Below are 12,026 nucleotides of genomic sequence, written 5' to 3'. Positions count from 1 at the left end.
AAAATCACGCAAGAATCCATCTTTCCAGACTCCGATCTGTGTGTGTGTGGCTGGTGCAGTGGTACCAATCAGCACCCTTCGAGGAAATACAGGCAGCTAACAATGCTGGTTAGCGCAGATGCTGCGAGCATCAGTTACATCAGAACGTTTCATTGATGAAGAGAAAAGAACAGCACTGAAGGCTTTTCTTGATGGAGGAGATGTTTTGGCTCTTCTCCTGACTGGCTTTGGTGTGAGTTTGACTACCTTATATGGTTCATTGATCCGAGTGGTTTCAGTTCACCCACGATGATAGATCATTCATCCAATCACCTGCCGACTATTTTTAAATTGCCTTGTTGAAAACAGTTTTCAACGACAACTTCCCAGATGGTTCTGTGTAACAAGCCATTTAGCATAGTCAGGTTAGTAAATTCATCGACACCAAAAAAAAGGTAAATGGCCCTCTCCATCAAGCACCTGACCAGCTGTGCCCGATGAAAGAAAGTGGACTTGTATCAAATATCAGTTCTACAGCCACAAAGAAACACATCACACAACCCAACCCTAAAATGTGTTCAGATCTTGACTGTTGCAACCAAACCAAAAAAACAGGAAAATCTGGCCTAAAGGCCCAGTTACTAATCCGATACCATCTTAACAGGGGGTGAATGACTGGCAGCGCAGATCAGTATTTTCCATGCTCCGAGTACAGTCTAACAAATATAGCCTAATCCTCAGTGCCTGTCACTCAGCCTGATTTGGGCTCAATCTCACTGGCCACCCTACAAGAATGGAAGGATCTGGTGAGTCAGTGAGGGAGGCTTCGGTTGCCAAGTGTCATGGGGGAATTAGTGCTGGCCAGAGTGCACGTAACATACACAAATATTTCTCCCTCTTTCTCTTTTCCTGTCAGTGTTTTGCCACTGACGCCCCACACAATCTGCTGACAAGAGTTAACACATCCTTGTAACAATAACATCTGAAATAACTATGAGAATATGAGGAAAATATGCTGCAGATAGCGCAAACTCAGGTTCTAAACTCTGTGCTCACAAATGTGCTGCCTATTAGGTCCATAACAGTAGATAAATAGATATTATTCATATAGCCAACTGGAAAACTAAAAAAAGATACCTACAAAGCAGTTGTGAAACGTGAATGTAAATTAAATTACTCACCGATGCCGTACGCTTTGGCAAACAGCCACCGCAGGTTGGCAGCTATTTTTGCTCTGGCGGAGTCGTACATCTCCAGTGGTACGACATCCATTGTGCCTTCTGCAACCCCGGTCAAATCCACTTTTCTCCTGGTACTGTCCCCGCCAGCACGCAAATCAACATCCATCCTTAAAGCATAAAAATAACCATGCTGTTACAATCACAATTATACTGAACATACTGCTGTGCTGAGTAACAGGACATTAGCCATCCACAGTCTGACAAGTGGCAATTCTCACAGAGATGGCTTGTGTGAGTGGCTGAAAGCTCTATTAAGACTGATTCTTTCATAAATAATGGAATAAAATCCTCATCTGGAGTTAGTTGATTATTAAGGAAAACACTGTTTTGGGTGGAGCTGTTAATCATCCCGTAAGTGGTCGATTAGGCATACATCTGGTGGTTGAGACATAAGCACCAAAGTAGCATCCTCGCAGGCATGATCACATTCATTATGTCAAATGCTTGATAACAGAGTGGAGACCGGGTCTTTGCAGTAACTAGTGCTTAAACGAACCTACAGTAAGGCCATGGTGACTGAAAACAGTGCTCAATACAAGAATAAAACTGTCTGGTCATTATTATGTACATTGTGGCAAGCACATTGGGTACTGTACTAGTCCACTACTGCACAGCGATACATATCTGATGTTGGTCAATGACTTTTTCCTACTCCCAATAAATGATCACATTAGATGTTAGATGATAGTCGTTTTGACTCTAGTAGCACTAGTTGATAAAGCTAACTACTCCCACGGCCCATTGATAGAAAGACCTCATATTCTGCAACAAAACTGACAGCTTCCCAAACTGGACTCACAACTAAAGACTGCATTTTTCCTCTGCTCCCTGTGCCCCGTCTCTTCCAACTCTGTTGATCAATCCAGGTCATTTATTGTTCTTTGTCAGCTCTCTTCCAAACCATTTTGTAACTTTGTTTTGAAAAAGTGCTAGGGAATTAAAAACGATCATTACTACTCAGGACCGTGTCCACTGAGCGAAGCAGACTTATGTTTCTAATCAGTGACCACATCAAATCCACAGCACTTTCACTTTCAATGGCCCTGCATTCAGCCCGAGGTCTTGCTTCCAAGTTTCCATTTCTGTGGCCACTTTTTTTTTGTTGTTGCTATAATTCAACACTGAACATACATTTCCTACTGACATTTACAATAACCGAAGCACTAATAACATTTCTAATGCAAAGATAGGATGGCGATTTTGAGCAACAACAACAACAAAAAAATAAAAAAACAAGTGCTAACACCTGCTTACACATACTATCATATCAAAGCTCTACGGAATGTAAACGTTGCCTTTATTTCGCCAGACAACTAGAGTTAAAGGTAAAGTTAATGGTTACCTGTAGCATTAACTCAACGTTACATTTTCTCACGGTTCACGGCCCGATGCTGGCTTACCGAGCAGGCTGGGTAATTGCTAATTAACTAGGTAAACTACAATTATAATGCAAGTATGCTGGTGTTATGATAACGCGGCTAACGAGCGAAAACCCCGTTAGATTACACAGTACACATTTGCCTAACATTATGTTAAATCAGCTAGCGGGTAGGTGGCCATGCATGCAGATGTAAAGCAGCTAACTAACCCGGCTAACTGTTAGCCTGTACTGTAACAGGAGCAGCACTGCATTCATCGGCCCCTAGCTGGCAACACATTACCTTGAAAGGTGTGGTGTGTTTCCAAGTCACCCTTCAGCTCCGTCGGGTTGAGCACTTAACCAAGGACCTGGCTCGCTTTACAGGGGCCTGCTGTATAGAAAATACACCAGCAGCAGCGACGCATCATAGCCAGCTAAGTTAATAATGCTAGCAGGGAGGCGAGTCTGAATGGTCTCCTCCCAGCAACGAGACCCGATTCGCGGCCTGTGTGCCAACAGCTCCGCGGCAGTCTTTCAGCAGAAACAACCAGCCAGGGGGAAAGGGAGGGCTCTCCAATGGAAGAAACACGACGCACAGACGCTCTTCTGTTTTGAAAATCTACCTCTGTACTAAACGCCTCATGTTAGTTGACACACACACACATATCTTGGCGGTGGTGTGTTCGCGCTCTGCCCATAGAAATGTAATTATCGTCCCAGGCTTCGTCTAAGCAACGACTGCGCATGCGTGATTACCTTCCAGACTGTTACTAGCAATAATGATCTGTCATGTCGATAATAAACCAACCAGTAACGCACTCTCCTACTTGTATTTAATTCCTTTTTTTAAGCTCAAACACAGACCTGGCTCAGTTTCTGGAATCTTCAGAATCTGCTTAGTTTTGGATTTACCTCCACTTGTTTTAACCACTAGGCCAAGAGCATTAGTTTGACAAGTTGTCTGAAACCACGATGACCAGTTGTTACTTCCTAAATGATTTCAATATTAACTTATCACACTACATGCAGTGCACGTTTTTAATTGTGACAAGCCTGTGTTGTCCTTATGACATTGACCAATGATGACATCTAGTGGTGAGATGTGGTATCAGAATTTGAAGCGTTTCTGTGGTTTCGCAAAGCAACATTAATTTGTATGCAATCAACAAACAAAATAGCTGTTAATAACTTTAATAAGTGTGTTTAATGTCCACTGATAAACGTCTGTGACTGAACTAAAATTACAATACTCAGAATGTAAATTATAATGTGGTCTGCCAATCTGATGACATTGAGTTGCTACAGTCAGACATAAAAGCAATAGAATAATAATAATAAAAATAATAACAACAACAATAATAATACTGGTGATAATAATAATAATAAAATTATACATCAGCAAATCAAGCCACAGATGGGAATACTTCTGCTATACAATGTGCAAGGGAAAAAAGCAGGTTGGCATTAGACATGAGGTCCCTGAGTTTGGTTGGATTTGTAAGATGACAACAATCTTATTACTGCTTTTATGTGGCTATTAAGATTAAGATCAGAGTAAAATATAACGCCAAGGGGATCACCACAGGTCATAGGAGTCCAATTAATATTTAGGAAGTTTAATTTAGGTAATTTTTTACAAATATAACATGCATACAGATGAAGAAATCCATTTATTACATAAAGCAATATATACATTTTCATCAAGTGCAACGGCCACATTGTGTAATAACCACCACGTTTAATAAATTATTACAAAAGACAGGGAAATGTATTACATATTGCACTCATACTGTTTATTACAAAATGTGGCAGATTGTTACAAAATGTGGGTGTAATTACACAATGAAGTCAAAATAGTTTTTGTCGAGTAATGTGGTATTATATATTTATTACGTTGTGTTGAGTTATTACATATTCACACACTTGATTTTGGTATCTAGTCATTGAGGATTTTATGTGACCAGCCAAATAACAACAAAACTATATGCATGGCCATAATAAACATGAATAATGGCCTTAAGATGGAATGTAGAGGGCACCCAGATAGGTCACCTGATAGAGCTGCAGCAGCCCAGGGTTCAAATAAGACCTGTGGCCCTTTGCTGCGTGTCATCCCCTCTCTTTCTCCCCCTTTCCTGTCACTCTTCAGCTGTCACTATCAATTCAAGGCAATACAATCCCCAAAAAATGGAATGTAGAACGTGTCAACAGAATGCCATGATTATAATGTCACTCCATTCTGCTGCGCACTACTTGTTGGACACACACAGACACTGTTGGTACACTTATTCAGTTACATTGAAGCCAAATGACCAGGAAGGTGCAGCCACTTCTTCAGGACAATAAAATGGACAAAGACAGATCACCTTTCTCCGTGCCTGTCCTGGAATCTGTGTGGTCCCAAAGGATTCATGTCATTGAGAAGCTTTCTGATAAAGAGGAGATTGATGATATTAAAGAGGAGATTGAGGAGATTGAAGAGAAAATTGAGGAGGTTGAAGAGAAAGTTGAGGAGGACACCTTGGATGAGGTTCAGGACCTTAAAGAGCAACCTCAGGAGAGCATCATGCAGGAAGTTCGGAAGAACTCCTCTAGCACAGTAGAAGACTGCTACAGTCCCTACGAAGAGGTACCACATAAACATATGTTCACGCACACATCAGTGCAGTAAGATTTTTTTATTTTATTTTATTTGAATGCTGTGCTGAAATAAATGTAAACCAAAGGCACACTGAAGGTTGTAAAAATGCGGACTGGTAGAGAGTGTGACCCAATCTAGACTTGTTGATGAAACAGATTTAATGCATTTGATCTTTGGTGATGTTCATCATATATTATTGAACACATTTAAATGATTCTGTTCACAAGCATCCGAGTAAAATAAACATGACAGACTAATAATGTTTTATGTTTCACAGACAGAGGAATCTGAGATATCTGAGAAATCTGCTGGTCTTCAGGAAGCTGTAGAGAAGGTGAGAAGAGATAAAGCTGCTCTTAAAGAGGCCTTGAAGAAGGAAGAAGCCTTGATGAAGGAAGAAGGAGCTAAAGCTGCTCTCGAAGAGGCCTTGAAAAAGGAAAAAAGAGCTAAATCTGCTCTTGAAGATGCCTTGAAGAAGAAGGAAGGAGCTAAAGCTGCCCTTGAAGAGGCCTTAAAAAAGGAAAAAGGAGCTAAAGCTCAAAAGAAAGAGGCTCATGAGCAGGAACAAAAAGAAAAAGACGCTCTTGTCAAGACTCTGCAGAAGGAGCAAGCTGAAAAGGACATCATGAGTGTTGAAATGAAGCTCATGAAGGTACTAGTGGCTGATCAAAAGAAGTCACAGAAGGAGCTCCAGCAGGAAAAAGCAAAGCTCAAAGCCACAGTCGATAAAATGACAGCTGAGCTTGAAGAGAACAAGAAGCTGTGTGGGAAGTTCCAAAATGATCTGGAGGCATCCTCTCGTCAGCATGAAGAAGAAACAGCAGAGCGTGAGAGGGTGACTTGTGCTGACATTAATGCACTGAAGGAACGTTTAACTGAGCAGCTGGAAGAAAATGTAAAGAAAGACAGCGAAATTAAATCCCTGCACTTAAATATTCAGGATCTTCTCAGCAATATTGAAGACAAGGACAATACTGTTTCCTCAGTGCAGGAGACAGTTAACCAGTGGACCTCAGACCTTGAAGAAGAGAGAAAAAAAGCATGTAAACTCCAGAGGGACTATGAGGCAGCTGTCTCCCAGCAGCAAAAGGAAGCAGACCGTCTGACTCAGGAAAACCAGCAACTGGATTTGGAGAACAAAAGTCTGCAATGTGAATTGGATGCTGCCCTGAACAAGTGGCAGCTTGATCAAAAAAAGTTTCTGGAAAACAGGGAAGCTAGCTGCAGACCTGTAAAATCAATTAAGAAGGAGAAGGCTCAGTTGTCGAGGGCTTGTAAAAAGATAAAAATGCAAAAGGAAGAGCTTTCTAAGAAGACACTGGCTTTAGAAAAGAGTCTGACCACAGAGAAATATCTACGGTCATCTCTCAAAAATGAGAAGAGGCGCTTTGAGCAGATGGTTTTCCAAAAGCAGGCTGCAGTCGATCCTCTAACAATACTCAGTAACCAGCTGAGAGAAGCATCTGCGTCCTCAGAGCGGCTGATGTACGACATGCAGACATTGAGGATGGCGAACGCAGACATCACAGTTAAATTCAAGGCCATGGAGACAGAAAATGACAGAATGAAATCCAAACACCGCTCCCTCTCTGAGCGACATGAAGAGACGATGTCAAAGAAAAATGAAACCATCTCTGAGAATAAATGTACCATTGCTCAGCTCCAGTGCATGGTAGAAGGACTCAATGCACAACAGTCAGAGAGCAGGAGACCACAGCCAGAACTGGAAGACAGCCTAAAACAGGAAAAGACAAAAAACTTACAGTTGCAGCAGAGAGTGGATCAAATTTCCTCTGCTCTTGAAAAACTAAGGGCCACGTGTGAGAATCAGCGTGTCGAGCTCAAGGAAGCTTTGACCAAACAGATTGAAACTCTGAAGGAAAGGCAGAAACTCGCCGTGGCTCTACAGAAAGCCGAGGACAGCTACTCCAGGCTTCAGGGCCAACAGCTGGCAGAGTCAAACTTTCAACTGAGACACATCAGTGACACTGAGATCAGGCTCAACGAGCAGAAAACTGCCCTGCATGAGAGCACAAATGCTCTACACCACCTGCAACAGGAATACACTGATCTCTGCAATAGACACGGTAACATCAATTCTCAGTATCGCGAGCTGCTTAAAAGTCACACTGCCCTCCAGGTCAGATATGAGAGTCTCAGCTATGCACAGGTTAAACCCCGACCGGAGTTCAGTCCACCTCAGTTCAATGCAACTAATTTCTAAAGATCCTCTATCATCAAGTGACAGGACTGTGGAGCCGTTTGTTGTTGTGTGTAATACTTGTGCGTGGCAATGTCAAAATAAAATATGCATACATAAACAAATATGTATTTATTATGCTTATTGGACACAGTGGCACCATACCAAAGGGCAGCAAGAAAATTGTAAAAAAACAAGAAAGGTGTAGTTGAGAGAAACATCTCAGTGCAAGGTCTTTTTATAGCATAACACATGAGAACTAAGATGATAAGTAAGAAGAGTTGGAGGAGTGGGAAAAAATCAATCAATTAATTAGGATGAATGGGACTGAAAAGTTAAATAAATCACATAATGTACAAAAGATGTGGAACATCTTAAGTTGCTATCTGAAAGTATGAATGAGCAGATACGACTTGAAACTTCAAACTGCACTAATAACCAGCTGTATGGCCTAGTCAGAGGTTGCCATGGTCATGTTAACTGCTAACTGCTGCTGGCTCAGAGAGTGAAAATAATGAAGTCTACCCTTTCAGACTGCTTCTACCTCAAAGATAGTAACTCATATCGCCCAAATGGTGATAATCTAGGATACAGGAGACCCTGCTGCTGCTCACACTGTGTAAAATGTGTTTGTAGTCAAAATGTGAGCACTGTAGCAGGTAAGAAAAGTGTCGGTTTCTGCTTCCCTTCGGAACTTTGTGCCCTCAGTTAATATGGGAGCCAATACAGCACTTGCATTTGCTGCTAGGAGGCTTCTTGAGCCAAAAAAGATGAAAGACATCTTCTACAATAAAAAATATTGAAGATTTAAACACCTTTCAAGGATATGGAACATAAAATATAATATTTTCAGCAAACATTCATGCATAGTTATGTTTTATGTCATGAACTGAAAATAAATAAATACATCACTTGCATTGCTGGATATTAAAACTCTGCAGTCTGCTAAATCTTCCTGCAGGTTTTCTGCTGCATTGTGGCCATCAATAACTTTATAATTTACAGTCTTACACAGCTGCTTAGAGGAACCCATGGTTACTGAGTGCTCGCTCAAGATTAAAAAAAAAAAATAAAAAAGTATTTGTAAAGCTTTGAAACTGGCACCACCTGATGCTTCAGAGGCAGTGTTTACATTTTTCAATTAAACACCAAAAATATATCAATATGTTAAGGGTAACATACAACTGTATGTGCACGTGCAAACACACTATTCACACCTTTTCACAGCACATTTTGACACTGTAGGAAATGTAAGGTGTGACTAATAACATTAATTTTAATAAGCCCCTGAAGAGGAAGCAGCTATGCAGAATTCCACCATTATTCATTTTGTAATTTACACCTATGCTATGTGACATGTGGAAATGTCTCCTGTGAGCCTTTGTGGGCTTCAAAATGACCTCCCTCTAAACGTGGAACCTGTCCTTGCTGATAGTTCACCATCATTTGCCTAAAGAAAAACACAGAGTCCAGAGAATACAGCCACAAAAAAATAACTTTAATGCAATAGTGATTTAGATGCCAGCCGACATGAGGCTGTTTGAATGAACAGACTGTGAGAGTATATTGCATAGGTTGTTAATCCGGGACAGTCCTGCATGAAAGCTGAGTGAAAATAATAACCTGTGACTCCAACAATTCTTCAGTGTCCCTAAGCAATATAGTTCATTTTGATCTTTTCAGTTCCTGTTGACCATTTGTAAAGACAAGATGTCTGCATTTTCTGTGGACCTATTTTTTTTACATGTACATGTATCTCCCAATGTTTGTTTCGAGATGTAACAGGACAGCATTGTATGCGTGCCAATGCAAAGCATGGAGGTGGTCACCGTGGCCATGATGAAGGTCCACTGCAGTGCAGAAAGTGTGCTGAGAGGTTTCCAGAGACATGTAGAAATCATCCTTCATTCAAGCATGTTGCACTACTTTAAACCACACCGTGACCTACCAGTCCATGAGCACATTTCTATAATGGTTTGTAAAAACAACATTTGAATCATTTATTTTTTTTTCACATTTGTAGATTAGCTTTGAGGTTTGCTAAAAATGTTATAAATAAAAACAAGTTACTAGTTTGGCTTTGATATAAATAATGTAATAATACAGAGTTCAAACAGACACTTCTCTCTAAAAACATTTAAATATTTTCAAATATTGCATTTACGAAACCATGTCTTGTGGTGCTCTTATTCATAAGTAAAGTTCTAGACAGATTAGTTAAAGCCATTTTCAAATGCCAGACTGAAGGGGGTGAGCAGAGGTTTGCCATGACGACAGGTTTAGAAAAACAATCTCAGCCTCCCTGAGCAGAAAGTCACATCAATACCACATTTTTAAAATATTGAATAAAAACACTCAAAAGCTTGGCAAAACACACCACCCTCCATTTTAACTCTCGGCACAACCGGGAGAGGCTACGCTCACCTTCTTGTAGCTGGAGAATTTAAGTACTCAATGCAAAGGCTAATATTGTGTAACACACTACCCATTGCAGTTCACACATCTCTAACACTCAAACCAAATATAATTCTTTACAGGTCAACAGAAGTCCTTGCTATTGCACAGAAATACGGGATTTTTTTTCAATGGGTACATCTAAAGACAAGGCAGGTTATATAGTGACATTTTGGTTTGGTTTGACAGCATAAATGTTCATTGCTCTCAAAAGAAAAAAGTAAACCAAAAGACCAACACTGGTTGCATCTCAAATTCCATTATCTCTTAAAATGTATGAAGATGCTTGCACCTTCGCAGCAAGAAGTGAGCTTGCCTCTTCATCATTCAAATTAAGAGGTTAAAAGGCAACCCCTTTTTGATTAGGCTCAGCTTCATTTATCATCCCAGTACAGCCTTTTGAGACAAAACGAACCCTTTTAACTTCCTCAGTGCTGCAGTGAGTGATATTCATAGAGGTGAACAAGTGCTAAATGAGCACAACATGACATTCAAGAGCACATTGACAAGTAACACACAGGCCTAATATATAATTTTCTTGTAAAAACATGACTAAGACAAACAGTTTAGTGTACAGCTTTTGTCTAAAAGGCAAGAAAGTCAAATAAATATTCTTGAAGACACTCAAGGACAAATGTTCTCCTCTTTAAACTGAGAGGCGGGTGACTTACAGTGACCTCACAGGCATGAATGAGAGAGAGGTAATGTGTCTGAAAGCCGAATTTTCAATTAGCTAAACACTCAACTTTGACCACCAGCCTCTCAATTACAAGCAGTTTTTGATAAAAACAAGACAAAGGGGAAAGAAAAACAAAACATGATACTGACGGAAGTCTTCCACACATTCACCACTGATGACAGATGACAGACACAACTGTAATTGATATTTAAATATTGCAAAACATACAAAACTTTCTTTTCTTTGAAGTGTAAACATTAAATTGTATGCTTGATGTCATTTTTGCGCATGGAGAAATTATATAAAATAAATCATGTCTGTCCATAACTATAAATTGTTCTCATTCAAATGTAAAAACAACATACTAAATCTCATTTTTTTTTATTATTACTGTAATAATGTTTATGTTAACATTTGTTTTGTATAAGTGTATTTACTGTACTGTTATAAATAGTTATATGTAGAACATCTTAATTCATACTTTGCCTCCTCCAGCTTTGTCTTTACAAGGCAAAAACAATACTTGTGTCTCTGCCACACACACACACACACACACACACACACACATCCCAATATGGTCAAACATACACACAAGCTGCCACAGTCACACAGGGGGTCACCGGGAGGCTCTATGTGCGATTGAGGGTCTGGAAGATTCTGGATATTTGGAGCATGACAGGGCCAGTCTCAGGGTCATTCATCCATTGGGTGCTGTTCAGAGGATTCTCCAACATGTCTTCAAATGCTGCACACAAACACAGGGCACACTGGTAAGAGATATATTCAACATAACCAGCAGCCTTTAAAAAAGGCTTTTGAATTACATGTAAAAACATTGTCTCTCCTATACTTTGTACTCTCAGGGTACTTTCCCACCTAACCTGTTTACTTCAGTTCAAACCAACTGTGGTGCGTTTGGCTGTTGTTAAGGCTGTCAATCAAACTCTGGTACAGACCACAAAAAATGGAGGTCAGACTTGTTTCCTACTCTACTCTGGCTATTTTAGTAGTTCCAAAATAAAGTGCAACATAGCGAATATTACAATCCAAAAGGCCTCTCTTTTTGGCCCTGTGTCTATCTGCTCATCACTAGTTATGATACAAGAAGTCTAGTTACAGTGTTGACCGATGATGCTCATAATCAGTTACTTCTTTATGCTAACTTCTCTAGATTTGTTTGTAAAAAGCCAGAGTGAACACAAATCAGACAAGAACTAAAATACAACAATGTACGGTTATGGTCCCTTGGTCTGGACCAAATGAACTGTACTATAGGTATGAAAGTGCCGTCAGATGTCACACAGTTAAATATACACCGATCAGCCATAACATTATGACCACCTGAGCACCCTGGTTCTCCTTCGCTCCCCATGTACATCATTGAGCTTTTGCCACCCATGACCCCGTCTCTGGTTCACCGCTTTTCCCTCCTTGGACCACTGCAGACGAGGAACACCCCACAAGAGCTGCAG

At 40.4% G+C, this 12,026-nt stretch overlaps 2 protein-coding genes across 3 annotated transcripts in view; both read right to left on the bottom strand.

The window, feature by feature from the left end:
* The window catches only part of camsap1b (calmodulin regulated spectrin-associated protein 1b), a 25,646-nt gene extending 22,535 nt beyond the window's left edge, over positions 1 to 3,111 (bottom strand). For both annotated transcript variants that reach the window (XM_035657975.1, XM_035657976.1), the window contains exons 1-2: positions 2,882 to 3,111; positions 1,161 to 1,327 (exon numbers count right to left, since the gene is read on the bottom strand). In XM_035657975.1, coding sequence (XP_035513868.1) covers positions 1,161 to 1,326 — 166 coding nt within the window. In that variant the 5' untranslated portion in view covers position 1,327; positions 2,882 to 3,111. The remainder of the gene's footprint in view (positions 1 to 1,160; positions 1,328 to 2,881) is intronic.
* A 5,787-nt stretch (positions 3,112 to 8,898) lies between these two features.
* The window catches only part of ubac1 (UBA domain containing 1), a 7,657-nt gene continuing 4,529 nt past the window's right edge, over positions 8,899 to 12,026 (bottom strand). Inside the window, exon 10 of the mRNA XM_035657977.1 lies at positions 8,899 to 11,299. Coding sequence (XP_035513870.1) covers positions 11,184 to 11,299 — 116 coding nt within the window. The 3' untranslated portion in view covers positions 8,899 to 11,183. The remainder of the gene's footprint in view (positions 11,300 to 12,026) is intronic.

The sequence above is a fragment of the Morone saxatilis genome, unplaced genomic scaffold (assembly GCF_004916995.1).
Source record: "Morone saxatilis isolate NCDOM2014 unplaced genomic scaffold, NCSU_SB_2.0 Contig16, whole genome shotgun sequence".
Lineage (NCBI taxonomy): Eukaryota > Metazoa > Chordata > Actinopteri > Moronidae > Morone > Morone saxatilis.
The sequence above is the reverse complement of the archived record's forward strand: the minus strand, read 5'-3'. Positions and strand labels throughout refer to the sequence as shown.